At 45.2% G+C, this 15523-nt stretch overlaps 3 protein-coding genes across 3 annotated transcripts; all 3 read right to left on the bottom strand.

Annotated features, from left to right (window-relative positions):
* Positions 1–741: 741 nt before the first annotated feature.
* Positions 742–7333, bottom strand: LOC129369026 (toll-like receptor 5). The gene is made up of 6 exons (XM_055044294.1): positions 7268–7333; positions 5858–5917; positions 2508–4785; positions 1871–1959; positions 1324–1600; positions 742–1197 (listed from the first exon to the last, which is right to left on the bottom strand). Exons 2-5 carry the CDS (start codon positions 5903–5905, stop codon positions 1355–1357), a joined length of 2661 nt encoding a protein of 886 aa, XP_054900269.1. The 5' UTR covers positions 5906–5917; positions 7268–7333; the 3' UTR covers positions 742–1197; positions 1324–1354.
* Positions 7334–8158: 825 nt separating this feature from the next.
* thbd (thrombomodulin) lies at positions 8159–10752 on the bottom strand. The gene has a single exon (XM_055044067.1). The coding sequence runs from the start codon at positions 10540–10542 to the stop codon at positions 8902–8904; it is 1641 nt and encodes a 546-aa protein (XP_054900042.1). The 5' UTR covers positions 10543–10752; the 3' UTR covers positions 8159–8901.
* A 1589-nt stretch (positions 10753–12341) lies between these two features.
* On the bottom strand, positions 12342–14952 carry LOC129369270 (thrombomodulin-like). Its single transcript, XM_055044687.1, has one exon. The coding sequence runs from the start codon at positions 14816–14818 to the stop codon at positions 13280–13282; it is 1539 nt and encodes a 512-aa protein (XP_054900662.1). The 5' UTR covers positions 14819–14952; the 3' UTR covers positions 12342–13279.
* Between the last annotated feature and the right edge of the window lie 571 nt (positions 14953–15523).

Below are 15523 nucleotides of genomic sequence, written 5' to 3' on the forward strand. Positions count from 1 at the left end.
CAGACTGCACCTTTTTTTCAGCTTGTGGTACTTCTGGTTTTACAGTGGCAGTTTGCGTTGTGTCAGGATTATCATGAAGAACACGTAGGTTGACCAAAGATGAAATGGCAAAAGTCTAATTTGCACAGTTTCTGTCCTCAGCTCACACTGTGCAAGGAGGTCCAAATGTGCCAGAATCTATTAAAACAAACCATTTTTACTTACTCAAATTTGAAGTACTTACAATTAGAAACAAAAATGCAAATTGTTTAATATATGCATAAATTAATTTTTAATAGAATGCATACGCTATAAATTAAATCCTGCTTGCAGCACAGATTTTGCTTCATCTAGCCAGGTTTTTGATCACAATCAAAGGGTGGAGTTATATCGCAGATTACAGAAACTTTCAAATAGTTTGTTAATTGCTTAAGCAATTCTAGGATATTAAGACTTACAGTGAATTTCATATGCAGTGACCAAAGCTGGTTTAGTACGTCTTCGAAAAGAAAGACCTGTTCTAGAAATCTTGAAGCTTTGCTAAAACTCGATGTTATTTCCATTAGAATCTTTTGAAACGGATGAAATGTTTATTATGCGACTTTATTTTACCAGCTGCTATTTAAAATCCGTCTCCATTCATTTTTTTTTACTGCAGCCTGAATGCAACACCGTCTGCTAAGCAGCTTGTAATCATCATTCATTCGTCAGTTTTCTAAAAAAAAAAAAAAAAATAATAATAATACAATTTTAAACATTCAGTTAAATCTAAATAAATGATCATTTATTCACAGAACATTTGATTGCACACAACACAGAAAATCAAACTTCGGTGCTTTACAAAAATTCCCCCCAAAATCAGTAGTATTTATATCCCACTAGTATATAATTGAATACCAGTAGTGCTGACTTACCAACAACAAAAAAAGAAAAGGACGAACTACATCTTCCAACCAATATATGTATATATGTATAACATTGCTGCTGATCACTGGTAATGAACTCCCCGGCACTCCTTACCATGATATACCACCACCAAGTTAAACACACGTCTTCTCTCTACGGGTCACATTCTGATTAGAGTATGCAGTCGTGCACAACAAGAAACCTGCACCGCACTGTTAACAGTATTACACTCAATGGTCCCGATTATGGACTGACGACTACAACTTGTGCAGAGAGAGCAGAGTTTACCTTCGTTGGCACATAAAGGCATCCCTGTAGGAAGAAAAGCAAACGAAACTAAAGTCAGTTTTAAGGACTTTGTTTCGAGGCATGGGTATTTGATTTAAGGCTGTTGAAGTTTAACAAAGACTGGGGTCTTCTTAAATATAAAGAACTTACCTTCACATTAATGGACTTCCCAGTTCAGGCTTTAGTTGGCAACAATTCTGATGTTCTCAAGTGGAATCTTTTCTTCAGCAGGAGGTTGACAGTCTGACTTCTCAGGCTCAGGCTTGACCTCAGCAAACTTCTTCACCTTGGTGTCTCTGAGGATCAGCGAGACGAGCCGCTCATAGAACCACTCCAGGTCCTGAGGGTCCTCAGGCCAGGTGAGGTACTCTCTCCTCTGGACAAAAGCTCGGATGGCATTGCACGACATCAGCTGGTAGTGAGCAATCTTTGGGTTGGTAACAAGCAGATTGTGAAGACAGATGGCGGCATTTCCATGCAAGCATTTCACAACAGGAAACAGAGGTGTAAAGTGGAAGAACTTAGAACAAGGGTGTACATGTTAAATAAAGTCAAACTTATTTCGTATATAGTCATTTGAAATTAATAAATTAAGTAACAGCCATAAATCACCTTTTAACAATATTCCAATTCATGGAGTCACAAGTTTGTTGTATACCAGTAGTACCCAATGTCAGCAGCATAGACATATACGCACCTTCCCTACCACCATCATAACCAGGACGTTAGTCAGCTCCTCTAACATGCGGCCCTGGGCTAAAGTGAACGCCTCCAAACACCAGCCATCTGCAGGGAGGCAGAAACGTAGTCATTCATATGACAGGAACCAAAGCTAAAATGCTGCTGTCAGAAAGATGTCACAGCTGTAGGGGCTTTTGTTAGTTGAAAGGACAAAACAATAAATCTCTTGGTATCTTACTTTCTGAAATCAAATAAAGTTCGCCAAGAAATCATTGAAGGATCTGGATGCATCTTCTTGGATACAGACTTTCATTACTGCCACATTGGAAATTACTCTTAGGTCTTTTTACTCTAAGATATGCCACCTGGATTTCTATTTGGATATATGAGGCTAGCAATATTCTAATTTAGCATTAGAATGAGGGAATGGGAACCCCCTATGACCATCTACCAAAAGTGAGAACATAGATCTTCAGAGAAGGATCTTTGTAAATACAACTACTTGTAACTTATCTCAGAAGTGATGCCGAAAAGCACTTAAAGATTTGTTTTCTTCTCATAGGTTCTAAAGATAGATTGACAGGGTTCAGGGTGTAATCAGAAAACAAATGTAGTCCATTTCCCTCTCACCCTCAGTGTACATAAAGCCACACCTTTGAGGAACTCCTTGGAGACGATGCACAAGGTCTTCCTGCTTCCCCAGATGGCATCCCTGATGTTTGACAGATGATCCTCTCCAGGTAGAAAGTCTCTAGCTTCGAAGCAACAGTGGAACAAGTTCTCTTCTGCAAACTGGTTGTCTAACTTCTTCAGCAAGGCGGCCTCCACCCACCTGTAGTCGCTGTTGCTGAAGCACAGGAAGGCATCGTATTGCCAGTTGTTCTCTTGGGCAGGCGGTTTGGGGCCCTCAAGAACCCGGTTGACTATCTTTTTGTAGATGATGAATATTTGCCCTCGTAGGCGGGCGTAAATAATCCCGCCGAGTACAAGGCTGAAGACGAGAATGGCGGAGCAGATAAAAAGAGCCAACTGAAAAGCCTGAACATATTCTTCCTCATCTTCACATGACTCCATGATGGTGGGAAACTCCAACAGGGGAAGATTGTGGACAGAAGCTGGGAACTCACATCTGTATTTCTGAGCTGGACTCAGGAAAGTCACATTGGTCGTGTTCAGCCACTTCAGAAAACCCTCCAGAGTGCAATCACAGTGGAACCGATTTCCAGAGAGGTCGAGGATGCTGAGCGAGTGGAAAGTCATCGGATCAGGAGAGACTAGGAAGTTGTTTGAGAGGTCGAGCGATTTTAGGCTGGCTGGGAAAACACTGGCCTCCAGATAGGTCAGGGCATTGGACGAAAGATCAATATTTCTAATCGAGGTGAGACCCCTGAATATCCCTTGAGGAAGGGTCATCAGGGAATTGAAGCTGATATTTAAACCAATCAGATTCTGCAAATTATCAAATATGTCAAGGCAATGCCCCAGTTCCCAAGAGACCTGGAGGGAACTGCCATGAAGGTCCAACAAAGCTAAACTACTACCTGGAGGCATGGAGACCCCTGTATTTATAGTGCACCACAAAATGGTGTTACCCCCATAATAAAAGTACAGCAGATGCTTGAAATGACTTAAAACAACATAAATGTCCTCCAGGTTTGTGAATCTGTTTTCTGAAATATCTAAATACACACTGCTGTTCCACAAGCCAATAATGCTGCTGATGGAATTCAACTTATTGTCTTTTAGGAGGAGATACTCTAAATTGGGTAGCGGTGCAGGAGATGCCAGCTGTCGCAGAGAGTTTCCTGTCAGATATAAATGATGTAACTGGGGAAGACCACTGAAAGCCTGGTCTCCAAGGACACCAATGTGGTTGTTAGACAAGTCCAAAATGAGAAGCTGCGTCAGACTGTTGAAGGTGTTGGAGCGGATCTCTCCCAACAGATTGGACGACAGGTTGAGTTTTAGTAGATTCCTCTGCAGACCAATGAAGGCGTTTATCTCTATAAAGTTGATCTTATTCTGGGAGATATCGATCATCACCGCGTCTTTCAGAGCCCTGAAGACTCCAGTCTTTAAAGCAAAAATCCTGTTCCCTGATAGATCTAAATTACCAACTGAACTCTCCTCCAGGCCTTGAAAAGTGTATTTGTCTGGGTCAGGCAAGTTGTTGTAGGAAAAGTCTTTTCCAAGACTTCCAGAACATTTCAGATGAGCAATTGGAGTCCCCCTGATTGCTTCGAAAAACAATTTTAATGTCTCCAAATTCATTCCACTTCCTGAGATATCAAGGATGTTGAAGGCCATCCCTTTGAAAGGGTTTCCACATTCCTTCCAGTCAACATCAGATCTGAAGAAGCTGTTCGACCGCAAGTCCAGGAGGTGAAAAGATTTCCCCTGGAAGCCAACTAAGTCTTCCTCACATATTTTCTGAAGGCGATTCAGCTGAAGAATTAACTGGGAGAACTTTGTGAGATTCCAAAAGAACTGAGCCGGGTTGAGTCTCACTATGTTGTTCCCGTAGAGGTTGAGCCTTTCCAATGACAGAAGTGGCTCCAGGTAGTTTTCTGCCAGTATGGAGTCATTCAAAGAGCAGTAATCCAGCCAGAGGTCTCTTAACCTGACCAGCCCGGCGAACGCCCGCGGCTCCAGGTTAAGGCCAATATTGTCGCCGAGAACCAGTGTGATCAACTTTCTCTGCCTGAGGAAAGAGTCGTTCCTGATGGTGAGGACTACTTTCTGGCTTCCCAGGTCTAATTCCTGGAGTTCCACTAAGTCTCTGAGAGAAGTCCTGTTGATCTCATGGATGAAGTTCATATCCAAATATAAATGGGTGATGTTGGGAGGCAGAACAGGAACCCAGGTGTAGTTCTGGGCGGTGCAGTACGCTTTCTGTCCCCACAACTGACATGATGGATGACATGTTGTTGGCTGCAGGGAGACGAGATGGATTCATTGAGAGTTCAGGATTAATTATACGTTCAGGTTTTTCAGACAGCTCATAAAATTGAAGATGGATGAGGGCTGTTTGCTTTTTATTTTTGACCAAATAGAAAAAGACCTTAAATAGCAAAAAACAAAACAAAACAAATCTCTTTATAATCACCCAATAAGGTATATTATGCTTTGCCACAAACTAAAAAAAAAAAGACCTTCTCTAATTTACAGTGAAATTACGGCGGCTGTGGCTGCCAGTATTTTACTACAAACTTATAGAAAAATATACATTTTCTAGCAATTTGAAATAAAATTGCTAGAATTTGTAGTAAAATTCTGGTGATTTACAATATAAATACCAATTTTTACCATGTAAATGTGGTCATTTCTGTATTCATGTGGTAAAATGACCAGAACTGATGTAAATAATTACAGTGATTCTGGTCACTGGCACTTTTTCAAACAGGATTTCTTTGTTTCTTCTTTGATGATGATGAAAGAAACACATCTTTCAAAAAAGATAATGGACACAATATGAAAACATATTGGCAATCCAATTACTGGAAAAAAGAAAATAGATTTTTCATTATGATTTCATGTATGTGTGTGTGTGTGTGTGCGTGCGTGTGTGTGTGTGTGCGTGTGTGTGTGTGCGTGCGTGCGTGTGTGTGGGTGTGTGTGTGTGGGGGGGTTGTGCGTGTGGGGGTGTGTGTGTGTGTGTGTGTGTGCGTGTCTGTATTATATGTACATATATTAAACACAGCTGCCCTTTGCTCAATCAAATGATACTTTGTTGCAATCGAAATAAATAAAGACATATATTATCATGGATTCACCTATTGGAGAATATTGGACCAATATCAATGTCCATCACATTCTAATAATTCTGCTGTGGCTGATCATTAGTATTTATCTGTGTATTTCCCCCACCTTGCTTCAGATAGAACAGAAAGTAACTGTCCTTTCCTTCAGGTTAATGAGTAGAGCTAAAAGTATTAATATAACTGAACCCTCAGAATGTTAGATCTCTAGAAAATGTGAGTTCAGGTCAACGTTGGACACCAACCTGCAGATAGAAGGCAGCGCAGATCAGCTGAAGGACCAGCAGCCGCATTCTGTCCTGGACCTGCAGAGGACAAACCGTCCCAGTGTTTACTCTGGTTCAGCCGAGCGGCTCGTGTTGTTACTTCTCTGTCCACAGAGTTGTGCAATCCTTGATGTGTTTGCCCCGAGCGGATATGAAAGTGGAAATGTTATCCAGCTGTACAGATTATTAGAGCATCGTGTCGTAAAAACGGCCGATGTCCAAATGTCCTGAACTGCTTTTCCACTTCGGTTGTATGCTGCTAGTATAAAGTTTCATTTTATGTGACAATATGGAGTTCAGTACACAAAACAGGATTTCTTTGTTTCTGATTTTTTATTTTTTTAAACTACATTTATTTAAAATATAAACAGAAAACCAAACATAATGAAAAATAAATCCACCCAAGCTGTTTTGTATATTTTATAACTTGAAATGCGAATCAAATACCTGCTTCTTTAAAAATATTTAAATATTTTTTAATATATATATTTTTATATGAAAAATATATATGTTATATAATATATATATATATATACATTTTCTTTTTTCTTTGGAAAAGACAGATGAAGAAATAAAAAACAAGCTAACTAATATTCAAAAAACAAGATGTTAAAATTAAATATGAGCCTTTTTTGTGGCCAAAAGCGCCAGAGGAAATTATTGACACTAGTTTGATTTCATATTTTAAACAGTATACATTAAAAAAATAAATCATTAATAAGCATATTAATGATTTGCAGCAATCACGCGAAATTGGTATGTGGAAATTCGTGTTTGTTTATTTGTTGTTGTTGTTTTAAATGTTTAAGTAAAAAAACTACGTAAGAAACAAACACGCGTTGCGTATTTCCTGTTCTTAAACTACCCGCCTGTACCTGTGACAGCAGGGGGCGCAGTTTGTCCTCTAAGGGGTTTCCCCTGTTTTTCTCTCCAGAACATAAAGGCCGAATGTTTGATGCTCTTTAATGTTATATAAACTCCACCTGTCGTTTAAGGTAAGGGACCCTGAATGACGTCACGATTTGAAGCACGTCAGAATATGACAATTGAACAATTTTTTTTCCAGCTTAAACCCTAAGTAATTTATGCTCATATTTTTTTTTCTTTCTTTTTTTTAACTCCATCTAAAAAGTTGGACTGTTTGCTTTTATTTCTGATGAGAAGCTCCACCAGCCGCCGCCCTACCCTCTCCTCCCACACAGTGACCCGAAGGTTCGGTTCAGGTTCGGCCTCGTCACGTTCATTGCGCAATTCGGCTTTCTCTAAACCAGAGCGATCAACAGGTTCCGCGGACTTTGACGGCGTTTAAAAAGCCGCGGAGTGACAGTCGTCACGTGCAAAAGCCGCCGCTCAGACTTGGAGTAGGACACATGGGGAACCGGCTCTTACCTTTGGTGCTGAATGAGTCGGTGGGAGATTCGCTCTTCCAGGTGCACAAGTCGTTGCTTCTCTCTCTCTTTGTGTCTCTGTGTGTGTGTGTTTGTTCACAGTCAGATTTTTCCGCTGTTCTCTCAAGACGCGCACAATTCGCAATTTCCTTCATGGCCAAAGACTCTTCACCTTCCTCTTTCTGGCAGAGGTTGGCCACGTTCCGTCCCTTTTCTCCGCGGCTCCGTGTTGGCTGATAGAGTCCAACTTCCTGTCTGCTGCTCCGCAGGAGAGCGGGCAGGCGAAACCACACACCCGGGATCAGAACCAGGATGAGTCCGCAGGCAGATTAGCACACAACGGGTTAACATATCAGGGAGCCGCAGCAGGAAAACCAAGAATAACTTCGACCATCACGGATTGTTGGCGCAAAGTTACAGTTTCTCCAGTGCGCAAACTTCAGTGACTGGAGACTGATATTAAATAGGAACAAGCAAACCTTTATTCTAACCCTCTATTATTATTATTATTATTATTATTATTATTATTATTATTATTATTATTATCGTTTATTTGAAGGGAAACTAGTTTTTGTTTATCAGAATAAAAGCACCTTAAATATTAAGCATATTAACTTATGCTTAATATTTAAAGCTTAAGGAAATATGTTTTAAATATTAAACTACCTTTTCCTCAGGCCACATTTCTAAATCCATTTTTAAGGGTGAAAAAAACAAACAGGTTTGATGTAATATTCTAATCTTAAATGTCTTTTTTGGGGGGGGAGAAACTGAAAGAAATGAACTTTTCGGTCGTATTTTAGTTGATTGAATGGGTTTATGATCAATGATGATTCTCATCTGAATCCAGATTGAAAACCTTTTGTTCAACAAAATGCAAAATTAGGTTTCATTGTTTGACAATCTGATTATTGGTTTGTTTCAGCTTATTTTTATTCCTCTACTAGTGCATATTGATAACAATGTTAGTAATAGATCAACACATTGTGTAATAATAAAGTTATTATATAACCTGAAAGTGCATGTTCCTATTTCCCTTAAGACAATGAAAATTGCTTCTGTTCTAACGATACGATCCATCTGATGGTCTATTCAAGTAAAACTGTGCAATTATGTGGTTACCTCCAATAATCACAATGATAATTCTGAAAACAACAAAAGCAAACATCTGTGATCGACAACATAAGCGACCCACTAAACAGATGAACATTTTAAAATACTTGTTTTCATTTCCAAGAGTATTTATTGATTTTATTTTGAACGAGATTCACTGCTTCTCAGCAGATGTGGGCTGAGAAGCCCACATCTTTCCAGCAGGTGGCGCACCGACTCCACCACTGGAGGCGAGAATTCACTGAAGGAGTCCTTAAAAAAAACAAATCAATAAAGTCATTATGGTCATTTATGTTCATAAAGTAGAACTGTAAACATTTCTTTTGTCACTTCAATGCATGTCCCAGGCTGTGCGCGAGTTGGAGCGAGTTGCTGCTTCATTTACTCTTCTGGCTGAGCTGCATCCCGCCAGACTTCTTCCTCAAAGTGAGAGTTTGTGAGGTTTTCTTTCTTTTTTTTTAAAGTCTGTTGCTTCTCACGGCGTCATTCATTCACGCCTCTCGTTCAAAAAGCGTCTGTCTCCTACACCGCCTTGTCGCTCAGCCCCTGCAGGCCGTGCGTCTCCTCCTCGCGCTCCTTGGTCGCACCTGCTGCGCTCTCCTCCTTCTTCCCTCTGCGCAGGAGCAGCACGTGCGCCGCGATGACGGCCAGCAGGACGACGAAGACCGTGCTCACTATGATCCCCGCCAGACCCCCGGGCGTCACCGCGGAGGGCCGCCGGGTCGGGTCGGGGTGTGGGCCTGGTTGGGTCGGGGATCCCCCCCACAGTCCACCAGCATCTGTGGGGGGGATGCTGGTGGACTCTTTGCACTGGTGTTCACCCACTAACGTGAAACCGGGGGGGCAGGAGCACGCGTAGCCGCCGTACGTGTTTGTGCACCCCTGTTCGCAGAAATTAGATTCGCACTCGTCTATGTCTATGCAGAAGGCGGAGCCCCTCTCATCCACATCCAACAAGTAGCCGTTCGGGCAGAAGCACTGGTTCTTGTCGTTGGGGTCGCACTCCGCGGGGCATTCCTGCTGCCCGCAGTACCGGCTGCATTTATGCGGGTCCCCCTCGACCACCGTGAACCCCTTGAAGCACGAGCACACGTAGCTCCCAGGAGTGTTGGTGCACTCGTGCTCGCACGGCGCGAGCATGCACTCGTCCGTGTCCACGCACTTGCCGCCGACCGACCTGTAGCCGGGCTGGCAGGCGCACGTGTAGCCGCCCAGCGTGTTCACGCACTCGGAGTTTTCCTCGGGACACTGGCGCTCGTCCGTGCACTCGTCGAAGTCCACGCAGGTCCGGCCGTCCGCGGCCAGCTGCAGGCCGTGGTCGCAGCCGCAGTGATGCCGGCCTGCGGCCTCGTAGCAGGTTTGCTGGCAGCGCAGCGCCGCGCAGGGGTCGCCCGCGCCTTCCGCCTGGCACGAGATCCCGTTGGTCGGACTCAAGGTCTCGCCCGGCGGGCAGTAGCAGATGGGTTTGTTGCTGGGGTTCGCGGCGCATTGGTACTCACAGCCGCCTTCCTCTATCTCGCAGCTCCACGGAGCCCGCAACCACTTGTTGGACGTGCCGCAGATGTATTTGGCCTCGGATGGGAAAAGGGTGGCGATGGTTCCACTCGGCAGGGTGGAGGACTGCATGTCCTCCACCTCGAATCCGTAGGGAGTCAAATAGAGCACAGTCTGCTGCGCTGTGTGCGGCAGGTTGGCGCAAGGGTCGGTGAAGCTGTTCTCGCAGAGGAAGCCCGCCGCTTGGTGGTCGCACGGGGTCTCACTCCATCTGAAGTTTTCCTCTCCGCTCACGGACACGCAGCGCGCGGCGGAGCAGCTGTCGTCGGGGTCAGGAAGCCAGTTGACGAAGTCGCTCTCGGCGTCCTTGGTGACCCACTGGAAGCCTCGGAGCTCCTCCGACGGGTCCGGGCAGCCGCTCAGGCGGTGCAAGCCGATCCAGAAGCTGCCGGTCAGGTTTCCCAGCAGGACGGAGAGCACGTCGCTGGACACGGAGGTCCGCACGGTCATGAGGTGGCTGCCCTGGTCTCTGCAGATCCGCTGCCCTGAGCTGAAAGTGCTGGTTCCCCGGAACAGAGTGAAGCACGCGTTCCCGATGCAGTAGCCGCTGTTCCGCTCTGCGCCCGCATCTTTTCCCAGGAGGAAAACAAGCATCGACACAAACAACATGCTTGGATCTCAGCTCTGCCCCGTTTAAGTTCTGGCGCGTTCCGGGAACCCTTTGACTCTGTTTGTAGAACTATTTAGGTGGTATTTATAAACCCCAAGCTCCATAATAGGGCCCGGCAGAGGAAGGAAGGCGCTCTGAGTAACGGACAGCTCGCTGCGCCTGCACCTCACATCCACAGTTACGCACGGATCGTACGGGATGACGCATAACTTTTTTCCCCCCGAAAGACCCTTATATGTCCTCGTGGCCCCTCCCAACTCTCCCCCGGCCAGCGTGACTCTCCAGTATGGCAAGCAGTTGGTGTAAATACTTGATATTCTGGAGAACTGTCAGGATTATGGTCTTCCTCCTCACAATAAGGTTTGTCACTAAACCTGCCTAGATATTTGCTCTCATTAGTTCATTATTACATATTTTAAGCACAAAAAGTCCCAAACTAGAACTCTTCCTCACATACCAGAGTTTATTAGTAAGTTATTGACCTGACATGTCAATAACTCACCAACTAGCAAGTATTTCTTAAAGCTGTGCGTCGGAGTGATCAGTCAAATCCTGCGACGCATACTGAGTCTTCACAGGAGAGATCGCCGGTCAGACAGTTAACCAGCCGTCGGTTCTGGTGTTGGTTTCTTTCAGTTTTGCAAAATCTGGCAAGAAGTTGGACCGAAACACTCAACGTCCTTGACGTCGGCCGACATTTTGGCCAAGCCGTTCGCTACTGCTCTGCTCTACTGCAGCAGGAAGACGTTGCACTGGTGCAACGTCTTTCTGCAAAACAGCAAAACGCAACAACAGCACAAAGACGTCCACATCTTTGGCGACTAGTCTCACAGTTTCTCTAAAAATCTGGTCAGAAAACCAACAAGTACCGGAGCTGAGGCAGAATCGTCCATCTTTGTGGCAGGTTTTTGACACGTTTGTCACCGGTTTGGCTTTAAAACCTTTTTTATTAATATAACTAACTGCTATTCAAAACACTATTTTGTCTGTGAGGCTAACTAGCTCCAGCCGGTAGCATCCCCAACACTTTAACATGTCAACTAGTTGGATGAAACACAATTTGAGTCAGTTTTGGCCCCTCATTAAATTGAGAAGTGTCTTCTCTTTTACGGTCCTGTAATGAGGATTTGAAACATTTTATCTTAAAAAACAATAAATTAAATTAAAAAAAAAAAAGAATCTTTGTTTTAATACAAAATAAAACATTTTCTTAATTTTTTTCCACCATTAAACTGTGAGAAATAGAGAAAATGACCAACCATGATCGACTCTGTCAGGCCTTTGTTGGTTTCATTTTTATTGATTGATTTACAAAACAGTTTTAGTGGTGAAGATTCTCACACTGGAAATGTGGAGTTCAATAAATCCTCCAAGATCAAGTGAGGAAATAAGCTTAACAAAGAGCTTCATACAGGAAAACGTCAGCGGTGCTGAACGTGACCAGATTTTTCTTTCTATGGAAGAAAAATGACCCGCTAAGGTAAAAAATAATAATCACAAGAATTACTGGGGAATCTTTTGCTGTCATCCAAATACTCAATTGGACGACAGCAAACATGAACTCTTCAGAAACTAGGAAACAAATACACAGTAAACCGTGACTTTGAACAAAGAGGCTTGCCGTACAGATGTTTGCAGCTGTAATACATGGAATAGCAGCACAGTGTTACATTCATATGAAGCTGACCGGTGAGAATCAGCCTGGTACAGTGAGGTTATGAGTAGCAGTGTACAGACCATGATAACGAACTGGTTCACTAGTCAGTGACAGTCATTTCACAGTTTGTTTGTCACACAGTTGTTTTTTTTCTGTTTTTTTTTTTTTTTTTACACGATTCAGGTCATTAAAAACCCAAAGTCCAGCTTTCATCAACTGTTAACATAAATGTCACTTTATATTTATGGCTCCCGACTCATCAGTCAGCTGTTCTCCCAATAAGATCTGCAGTTCTGGGGTCAAAGGTCCATCAATCAGGCAGCTCTTTTTTTCTTCTTCTTCTTCAGTCACATCCAGTGTCGATCTGTTGTTGTTTTTGTTTTTTTAGCTTTACATTAAATGTAACTTTGTTAAGAGAATTAAAGCAGAATAAACTTCAGAAATGCAGCAAATAGGTATGTGGAATGTTGCGCGTTTAGGAAATGTTGGGAAGTGCAGCTTGAGGCAACTGTCCGGTACCTGACTGGAAACTGATCTAACTGAAGATTTATTTTATTTTTTTTAATAAATGGGACAAAATTAGTTTTACTTCTGTTTAAAAAAACAAAACCAAAAACCAACCCCAAACACATAAATCTTAGAGCTTTTTTCATTTCTCGCTTCACTAATTGTATGACTTCCATGTTTTGAACATGATGTGACCTCAGGATGTTTTCTGCCTCCAAGGACAAACCTGGATGCACCGATCAGCCCGATCCAAACGCACCGATTTTCTCTAATTAATAATAGGCTGCAAATCTTAACATGAAATGCTTCACAGCTAAAAAACAAAAAAAAGGAGAAAAAAAATCATAATTTTGGTCCGTAAACACATAATGTTTTCTTTTATATTTTTATTTATATAATAAAATAAATCAATTTTTATGCTTTGGAGTTTTGTAATTCCTTTCTACTATGTAGAAAGGAATTATCATTGTACCTGGAGCACAGTTGGGTTTTATGTTTTGAGAGAAAAATCGAAACATCGCACGAATCGGACGTTGCATCGGTACGGGCATCTGATCGGTGCATCGCTCCCCTCAGTCTCTTTGCGGCTCGTTTCTACATTGCTTGTCGAACGACAATCTTTTGTACGTCTCCGTTGTGACCTGCTGCAGGTAGAAAATGTCGATGTTCGGGTGTTTTAAGGAGTTCAGCTCCAGCGACATGCAGCGTCTGAACGCCTGTTTCACCACGCAGGCCAGCAGCACCGCGCACAGTACCAGGAACACGATGATGCCCAGGACGCTGCCGGTCTTAACGTAAGACGGAAAGGCGGCGGGTTGGAGGCTGACCGGCGTACTGGCGAGATCAAGAGGAGACCCCGATGCGCTCTCCTCCTCCTCCTCTTCCTCCCCTCCCTGCTGCAGTCGAACACACTTCTCAGTGTCCTGCAGCTGGTAGCCTTTCCTGCACGCACACTTGAACCCACCGGGCAGGTTCACACACTCGTGGTCGCAGAGCGCCTGTGAGTCGCACTCGTCGATGTCGTGGCAGGTGGGGGAGTCCCCGAGGTCCAGGATGAAGCCCTGGGGGCAAAAGCACTGCTGCATGTCCTTCTTGTCCGGCGCCGGGTTGCTGGCGCAGGTCGCGGGGCACGCGCCCTGGCTGCAGTCCTGCTCGCACTCGGTGGGGTTTTTGGGGGACACCCGGAACCCCTCCTTGCACCCGCACCGGTACACCCCGCCGACCTTATCGCACTTCATGTGCTCGCACAGCAAGCAGATCGACGTGTTGACGCAGCCGCCGTCCTCCTCCACAAAGTCGCCGGCGCACCTGCACTCGTACCTCCCGTCCAGGTTGACGCACTGCTCGCCCTCACCTGCGCAGAGATCCGGCGCCTCCGCGCACTCATCCACGTCCTCGCATCGCCTGCCGTCCGCCGCCGGCTTGTAGCCCCTTGGGCAGCGCTGGGTCTGAGCCGGGGGAACGGCAGCAGTGGGCTCCGTGCAGGAGATGTTGTTGGGATGGAGAGAGCGCCCGAGCGGACACGTGCAGGTGTTGGAGGTTTTGTTGCAGCCGTGATCGCAGCCGCCCTGGAAGACCTCGCAGAACCACGGAGACGGTAACCATGTGGACGAGCACAGGTGCTTGGAGTCCGGGTACTGAGCGCCGGGCCGTCCCACCAGGGCCACGGTACCCGGGGGAAACGTCTCAGACTCCAACACGTCAAAGCCCGTCACGGTTCTGTACGTGACCGACGTGCCTCCGCTGCTCTGAAAGGCTCCGCAAACCGAAGAGGAGTCAAACAGACACAAGAATCCGTCCAGGGTGCTTCGGCACGGCTCCGGCCCTACGGAGACCCCGGGCCCGGCCCCCACGGACACGGCGGTGCAGTTTGTACCACCGCGCAGCCAGAACCTCCCCGTCAACGTTCTCGCCAGACGCTTCAACGCGTCCATCTGCTCGTCGGATTGGATCAACTTTCCGTTCGTCTCTTTGCAGTTTCTCTCCGCGGCCTCGAAGTCCGCTGGGCTCTGGAAGCAGCAGAGCTCCCCGGAGCAGCTGGCGCGCAGAGAGGCGGCGGCTTCCTGCAGGAGCAGGGCGCAGAAAATCAGAGCCGGAGCCGCGAGATTCATGGCGGTAGAATGAGGGTGACTTCTAGTGGGGACGTCCGGGTTGTATCGAACGGCTCCAATCGATTATCCGAAGCTGAAACGGAGTCGCATTTATACATTCCTCGCCGTGTTTGTTTTTGCGCTGGTCCGAGTCAGGAAGGAAGTTTCCGCTCAGCCCAGTGTGTGTGTGTGTGTGTGTGTGTGTGTGTGTGTGTGTGTGTGTGGGGGGGGGGGGGGGGGGGGGGGGGGTGGTGTGGGGGGAGAGGTGGTGGTCAGATTGCTCAATCCCTGATCTCGAAAGAAAGTTGCCCATCACAACCACCACACACACGCAACATGAATATTTCATATGACAAATAACTCGATGCCTCATAACCCGCTTTCAGAACCAGCTGCGACCTGCGCTGAAGTCTCACGGGAAGAGAATCACCCAGAAACCCCAGATTATTAATTCTTCGGACTTTGGGAAATATCCCGCTGATCCAAAGGATCCAGAGCTCAGAGGCTGAATCAGGTCAGAGTCTCTGAGCTCCTTGAGGCTAAAGAAGAGAGTCTGGATCTGATTAGAAGGAGATGAAGTCAATGAAAACTTTGTCCTTTGGCTCCATGTTTCTGAAGGGCCCCAAATATTCATGTTGAGTATGAAAAAATAACCATATACTATATATCCACTTAATTGAAAGATATTTTACCCAAACCGAAACCTTCATATTCTATCGTTCAGGT

This window comes from Poeciliopsis prolifica, unplaced genomic scaffold (genome assembly GCF_027474105.1).
Source record: "Poeciliopsis prolifica strain line A6 unplaced genomic scaffold, Auburn_PproV2 SCAFFOLD020, whole genome shotgun sequence".
Taxonomy (NCBI): Eukaryota; Metazoa; Chordata; class Actinopteri; order Cyprinodontiformes; family Poeciliidae; genus Poeciliopsis; species Poeciliopsis prolifica.

What these genes read in the sequence shown, in the direction of transcription:
- LOC129369026 (XM_055044294.1), bottom strand. Translation starts at nt 5,905, where the DNA reads ATGCGGCTGCTGGTCCTTCAGCTGATCTGCGCTGCCTTCTATCTGCAG. An exon ending in GCGCTGCCTTCTATCTGCAG is followed by an intron (nt 4,786 to 5,857) that starts GTTGGTGTCCAA and finishes GTCTCCCTGCAG; the next exon opens with CCAACAACATGTCATCCATC. An exon ending in TTATGATGGTGGTAGGGAAG is followed by an intron (nt 1,601 to 1,870) that starts GTGCGTATATGT and finishes ACCAACCCAAAG; the next exon opens with ATTGCTCACTACCAGCTGAT.
- thbd (XM_055044067.1), bottom strand. Translation starts at nt 10,542, where the DNA reads ATGTTGTTTGTGTCGATGCTTGTTTTCCTCCTGGGAAAAGATGCGGGC.
- LOC129369270 (XM_055044687.1), bottom strand. Translation starts at nt 14,818, where the DNA reads ATGAATCTCGCGGCTCCGGCTCTGATTTTCTGCGCCCTGCTCCTGCAG.